Source organism: Haliotis rufescens, unplaced genomic scaffold (assembly GCF_023055435.1).
Source record: "Haliotis rufescens isolate VD_foot unplaced genomic scaffold, xgHalRufe1.0.p SCAF_5, whole genome shotgun sequence".
Taxonomy (NCBI): Eukaryota; Metazoa; Mollusca; class Gastropoda; order Lepetellida; family Haliotidae; genus Haliotis; species Haliotis rufescens.
Window position 1 is genome coordinate 13,590,103 of NW_025964223.1, and position 7,695 is coordinate 13,597,797.

The 7,695-nt window shown below is 40.1% G+C and overlaps 1 protein-coding gene across 2 annotated transcripts in view; it reads left to right on the forward strand.

Moving 5' to 3' along the window:
- Positions 1–7,474, forward strand: part of LOC124138320 (transcription cofactor vestigial-like protein 2) — a 31,769-nt gene extending 24,295 nt beyond the window's left edge. The window contains exons 3-4 of one of the 2 annotated variants that reach the window (XM_046504911.2): positions 5,950–6,372; positions 7,043–7,474. In XM_046504911.2, the coding sequence (XP_046360867.1) occupies positions 5,950–6,372; positions 7,043–7,089 (470 nt within the window). In that variant the 3' untranslated portion in view covers positions 7,090–7,474. The remainder of the gene's footprint in view (positions 1–5,949; positions 6,373–7,042) is intronic. The other variant, XM_046504910.2, reaches the window with a different exon arrangement.
- The last annotated feature ends 221 nt before the right edge of the window (positions 7,475–7,695 follow it).

A 7,695-nucleotide genomic window follows, 5' to 3' on the forward strand; every position in this document is an offset into this window, starting at 1 on the left:
GTGATCTCGCTCCAGGAGGCGATCTGATTGGTTGACATGTGTTGACGGGCGCTGAGGGGCATGTTGTCAGTTTCGGGGAAATAGACAATTATTGCACGTAGAGAAACGATAAACCTCTTGAGTTTCACGCTTAAATGTTATCTTAATTTGGTTCCCGCGATTCCGACAGTAGAACAGTTTAGTTTCAAAATGTTGAATGTATGAGAAACCTTGCAATGTCTTCAAAATATGGCTTTAAATAAGCATAGCTCCTGGACGTGACAGGCAATGTGCTTATTCAGAATGAGGTACCGCCTCTGAAAATAAGCGACAGACCTTTTCTGGAATGTGCAAATTTGAATGTGATTTTCGTTTTACACAATTAAATAATTTTTATATTAATGGTGTTTTTTCCAAATTAGAACGAACAAGTTTGTATTTCTGCGAAGCAAAGATTGGTTGATCCCTCAACAAATAATAAACTAAACAATAAGAGCATTGCGTCAGGTTTTTCATAGATCTGATTTGTCTCAATTGTCCTATAAATTAGACAGTTCGTGGCGTCATGCATGATAATATGCATTTACACTTTCCAACATGCCACGTGCACAGGCACTATCATTTACAATTATACATATATTCATTCATACAACATACATACACGGAGATAATAATTAATATCTATATATATTTTAATATATGAAATGACAAAACCCTTCCATTTTTGCAGGACATGTCTGCTGAAAGCACAGTCGATTGTACGATTTCGACTATATCATGAGCATGTGTTTGTGTATCACTATCAAATAGTGATGATACGATCTTATCATATTTGTAATCAAGGTTTTTATCCATGTGAAAATAATTATATCAATCATTTCAAGTGTCACGGGTGTCACGGGTGACACGGATGCAAAACAAACACATTCATAATCTGAACATCATAAAAACACTGGCACCTTGTGTGTCGACAACACTCGCGTTCTGACCTTGATCCAGTCTCAGCCCCATGTACACTAGGGTAAGCTGATCCCCATTGTTTTACCCACAAAACATGCAGTAGACAAAATACCTCCACTTCCATGAGGCCATGTCGAAAAGATGGGGATGGAACTTGTGGCATCGAGCTTCAAGAAATGCTTAGCGAAATCTGATCACCATCTGGATAAACTTTTCATTACTTGATCGCGTTTGTGATAGGGATACTAACAACTTGATACAAATACTTGATGTTTGGAAAATGTGATTTTTTTGTAGATGTTAATGACTAATTTATACTGATACCCAGTGGCACCTGGCATCTTATTGTACAATCCATGTACTGTTACTTTCTGGGGTATCCATGTTAAACCACGGGGTGGTATTTCAGTGGACCTGCACTATAAAATCGGCATAAGTCCGAACTAGTTCAAGCAGACACACAGACACAGACACAGACACAGACACACAGACACACACACACACACACACACACACAGACACACACACACACACACACACACACACACACACATGCGCGAGCTTCGCTCTATAGGTGCAATAATATTAAACGCGACGTTAAACACAATTTTACCTTAAAAAAGATGAATAACAATAATAAAAACAAACGATACCAATAATACTATACCCGAGAGTAATCCAGTCGAAATAACTGATGTCTGTCGAGATCTCTTTTGATGGATCCGCAATATCCACTACAGACATGTTGCGATTGTTAGTGTCCATGTTGGATATTTGCATGGTAAAGTTTGTCAAGACTTGACCACCACTTCTCACTTCTCCGCTGCTTGCAACACGCGGGACAATTTGTCATTAAATATTTCCCGCCATTTTACACGCTTTGGATGTTTTTGAAATCGATAAGAAAGTGACCACTTATCCCTTGTATATGTACATTCCTGGCTTCTCTATAGGCTTCCTGTTGGCCAGTGTTTGTTGTCAATATGAGCGATGAGCTAAACATTGACATTAGTTAAATACCGTGCGTCCCGACCCACATTCCTGTCATTAAGGCATAAACTGACGATCCGAGGCATTGGAAGGACCAACAACATGGGAACGTTATGCTTGTGTTTTGGCGAGAATGTTAAAGATACGATGCATTGGTTATGTAGTGTGAATCAAAATATATACAATGAATATATACAACGGTCGTTAACCCGCAATCCACGCCTTACTGTAGGGGACTGTTAGGACCTTCTGTGTTTATGAACGTGACATTACGATGTACCAACGACTCGTTAATCCAGACGGTTGCACTCGGTAATTTCCGGATTGACGACGTGTCACTGTATCTTAAGAAAATAATAATGTTTCCTTCTGATATGCAATTCGTAAAATATGTTTCTTGAAGTATTATAGTCTTTATAATGAAATGATATCCAATCCGTAACATTGTAGCTTCTGAAATTGAAAATGGTAAATTGTGCGTAATCCGTATCGCAATGATACCTACATGACATTGTGTCTGAAATGCTTAAATGTCTGCGGTGTGTATTTGTTTTTGGGGTTTGTCGAAGGGTAAATTTTCGAATAATGGTCAGAGATGTACTTCCCGTTATGGTAGTGTATTAAGTGTCTTGATCACATTTTCCCCCTCACAATGATTTTAGCGTCAAAGTTATAAGTGCAAAGTAATTATGCTTCAGACTGTTAAAACAGAAATTGTCAGCCACGAAGGATACATTTTTGCAAGGTGTTCTATATATTTTTCTATTTTTTGTATCATTGTTATAATTAGTTATAGTTTTAGTTATAAATATGTTTGTAACTGTAGCTGAAATAAATGTCCAGTATCCAGAATAAATATCCCCGCCCCCTCCGATTATCAAATAGTCGGTCCCTTACTATCAACTACTCAAGGCAAGAACACAGAAGTCCAGCAAAATGGCATATCAGTAAATACTACAGAAATATTTTAGTCCTTCCTTTGTAGATTTGAATCAAATTCGCAGAATTAGGATACATTATGTGCAATACAGAACTCTTCTGAAAGGGTTCTGGGCATCGGTAAATCTTGTACAAACATCAACAGTTATCTTGACTGGCAACAATTTCATGGGTATTATACATTTCTAAACACTAACATGGGTATTATACAATTCAATACACAAACTCCGCGAGAAACAATGCCATACCCACAGCACCAGTGTCCAAATGATGGCGGGTTAAATTCTTCAAGACAGAAGTCCTGTGAACGGGCGATGTATCAGTGTGCGGTATAGCCTCCGGTATTTCCAACAGTTGGTCTTGTGCAATGTTTGGTTACAGGAGCACGGGTGTTACGCTCCACAAATAGTCGCTCTACACACCCGAGTTGTGCAATGACCGGTCACTCCATACGAGTATTCCTGGATGAGCATGTTACTGAATAGTGACACGTGTGGAAACACTCTCTGGCAGTTGGTTAGTTTTGTATTTCGTATGGAAACAATGACGTAAGAAGGAGATTCCGGTGGTCAAGTGTGTTTGCGTTGTGTGTTGACCCGTGTTATGGTTGCGATACTTGTGGCTACAGTGTAACCATCCTTCTATGTGAATGAGTGTGTGAGTGAGTTGGGTTTTTCGCTGATTTTAGCAATATTCCAGCAATAAACCCGCGGGGGACACAGGAATGGGGCTTAATATTGTTCTTCTCAGTAAGGCTGTCGCCGTTAAAAAAAGAATAATAAGTGAGTGATTTTAACGCCCCTTTAAAAAAATATTTCAGAAATTAATATCACTGTGTCAGTTTGATGTGAGGAAAGCCTGAAGTGTCTTTGGTCGTAGAAGTTTGGTGAAAATCACGATCACAGCAAACTATGGTTCCTAATGAGTTTCAATGCTATCTATATTTATGAAAATGAATCAAGAAATTATTCCTTATATTGACATCACTAGTACTATATTTCTGTTAAACGTTCATATGTGCATGTGTTAATACGATTGTTGGTTCCACCAAGGGGTCATTTGTGCATTTTTTGTTATTGTTATAATGTATAAATGCCATGGTTTAAAATATACTTTATGTATAATGTCTTAGCTGTTTGCACTGGACCCTTAGAGATGTATATATATACAATACTACTACCTTATCTTTATATTTTATAAGAGGGAGAAATATATTTAGCGCCCGTATGGTCTTGTTTCATTAAACATCAATTATCAAATTGATAACAAATTAGACAGTTTGGACAAGTACTAACTAGAATTGTACTGTCTCCCAAAATTAAACTATCATCTCCTTATTGGCGTCAGAAAAGCACGTGTTAAAATGTCACGAGGTCCCAGTCAGTGGTGATATTCAAATACAGAATTTGATTTAAATACGGTAACGTGAGCCGTGTGTCGGCCGTCATCTGGCGGCGAAACAGCCATATCGGGGACCACACAACCCACAACGAGGCACGAAATGAACGCCATCGTGTGTTCCCAACGCTCATTGTGCCGTGCCGAATGAAGTCTCCGCAAACCAGAGCAGCATGCATATAAGAAATCAAAGAGGATCCGGGGTGGGCTATTCTAGTGGAGAATCTTGCTCGCATCTTTTCCCAGTATTTCTGTGTTTTTCTTTTTTCCAACGCGGAATAGGACGCACTAGACTTTAATCATATGCAGTACGCTACTGTTATTGTCAGATGGCAAAAATACAGGGCTGAGGGTTTGTTTACATTTTCGGCATTCGACTTCCCTCGGCCGATTTGCCTTCTTAGTTTGGCGGAATGTTCACGTGTAACACACACCGTATAACCATTTTGCAATGTTTTATCAACTAACCAAAGCCAAGAATTAAAACAAGAGATAATTTGCATTCAATGAAATGTAAACAAGACATAGCCTTTCTCATTTTGATATCTGAATATCAAACGATATTCATATTTCTTCTCTATGGGAAAGGAGCGTCGAGCTCTAAAGGTCAATTATTTAAAGAAGTGAATATTGGTCATGTCAAATAATGTCGCCCAATGTGAAAACAGATGCCGAAGAAATCGTAGAGTTATCATGCCACCTCGATCGTGAAACAATAGTTCTAAGAATAGAGGGTGATAAACAGCGTCTGGACGATGCGAGGGTGCCACGATAATGTATTCTCAGAAGACACATTGCGCGATCAAAGGTTGAAATCTATATAGGCAACATAAGTTTTTGCTGTTTTATAAAGCTCACACCTTGTCTATATGACCAAGGTCCCAGCTAATTGGTGTCATTATACACCTGTGGGTCTATCTCCATTTAATCAGAAAAAAAATAATCTAAACCAAAAGAAAGTAAACACTTGAGAAATGGATTTGACAAACGTTATTCAGACAGTTGCCGCAACACTGCAAACTGAAGGTTCAAAACCGAACTATGTGGCACCCGTATAACCATTACTTCTTTGTTTCATGTTTAGTCACCATCAAGCATGCATGTACACTTTGTTTTGACCGACAGTTACTCTTTTATAAAGCACACATGTTGTATATATGGCCCAGTGCCCATTTAATTGGTGTCTTTGTATCTATGTACACTTGTGCTCTGTCTCCCCTATATCGGGAAAACTATATATGGCTTGAGCACGCTGAGATACCTTGTAACGAGCGAAAGCACCGTGATGATAGCAATCCGCATACTCTTAACTGCACGCGCGGATACAGCGTTCTGGAAAGAAGAGGGCGAGGGGTCGTTACAAATGTTTTATTTTATCTATTTGTTGACAGTAAATATGTCAATCGGGAAACAATTTGGTTTTTGTCTTTGTATGCAAGGATTAGTCAATTACCACACCACCCCCTTCCCCCCTTCAAACTCGTTGACTTGGTTGATTGTGCGGCGTACTCCAATGGCGTAGGACGCTGCACATTATATCGATCATTGGTTTGTCTGGTGAGATTATTTACAGACCGTCGCCATGTTGCCGGAATATTGCTGAGTGCGACGTTATGAAAGAAAGAAAAAAAGACACACCATTGTCAAATCAACATAAACTTATTCCCACCGTTTCTTTTCCAGATACATCCTTAATGTGCAATCGGAAGTTACCACCATCATTTTGGAATAGTGCATATCAACCGCCGCCATCAGCTTCCGGTTCCGCTCACAGCAACTTCCCTCTCAGTGCGGACTCATACTTTCCATCCTCTCTATACGGACTCCATAAAAACTGGCCTTATTACACGTCACAAGCCCACACATACGGCCATCAGGGTCCCCATGCCTTTTCCTATTCAAGCATGGATTCTGCAAGTCGTCTTAACTCACATTATAACTCTCTTATGATGCAAAACCCTTCACTCGGCGGACGTATGGATTCCAGACATGCGCAGTACGATCTTGGCAAGAGCTCGGACGCCTTTACCGCCGCAGGATACTATTCTATGGGGCGCTTCGGGTCAGACATTGCTTCAACTGTTGGCGTCGACTCGGGGATCTCAGGTTGGTTAGCGTCTCGCAAATGTTACTAGGGTTGCCTACAATTATATTTTGTGTTGGTCTATTGTTTGTAAACTCATATCCGTCTGTGTATAAAATGTTGCGTATCTGAGCCAAGAAGCTGGAATGTTCTTCTGGGTTGAAGTGTGTGTATGCTACACAATACCTTGCCCTTTCAACATATCTCGACGTTTTCTTTGCTTTAATGTCAATATTTCAGCCGACAGACTGGTATGACAAAATAGACTGATATGAGTGGTTCATTATTTTTGGTATTTTATGCAAATAAAACTCTTAATAATTCAGATAAGCTTTCCCCAATCGTAAACGAACACATACTGAACTGTAATACGCATGAGTGAGTAAGTTAGGCTTAGCACCGCTTTGAACAGTATTCCTGTTCTATCACGGCGTGTCAGTTTTGTGTGGGAGGAAATCCCGAAGTAATGAATGTCTTAGACGTTTACCACTTTGGTGAAACTCACGGGCACAGGCATGGTGCTTACAAACCTAAAAGCATAATCGGGGTCACGATCATAGGTTTCTGGCATGCCCAAAGGGACGCAACTCTGCACAGCGAATTAAGGCGCCCGAGACAACCCCGTAAATAGGAATGAATACTGATTATATGTTTTGTGCAATTTTATATGTTTTTTTCGCTATTTGTTTACAGGTTTGGATCTTCCTCTACAACAGACGAAGAAAGAGATGTATTGGTGACAGTGAAGACGTATCAACTCATGCCAATCACGTGACTTGCCAACGTCTGATGAACAAATCTACACGGCAGTGACAGATTCATTTGTGGTCTGCAGGAAGAAGCAGTCGGGGTGATTTCCCTTTGGAGGACACGTGACACGCCAAATCACGTCGGTGGTTCGAATGGCATTTAAAACAAATCACGCGAGAGCGGCGGAGGCCCCGGTCGTCATTGCAGACAACCTGCACCAACAAAGATTGCGCCGCACGTGCAGTGACTTTAATGAATTACATCACAGAGCGCCCAGGGCGTAAAGGGCGCATGTTTTATATGTATATATGCTCAACTTATTGTATGAATGGGCACTTGTATAAACTGGTGAACAAATGAGAATATATACCCGGGTTTATTTTTATTCATTACTACGTGTGTGGTATCTTAATATGTTTGTTTGGTCGACATTTGCTCTTTTGGGTAATTCTGTTAACATTTGCAATATTTATGCCACAGCCGTGATTGATGTAAGGCCCGGGGTCCTGCACTTCCGGGACAAACCAGCTTTGAAGGTGTGAGCGACAGCTCATAGTGCACAAATACGCCGTACTGTGAAATGCCACAACCATCAC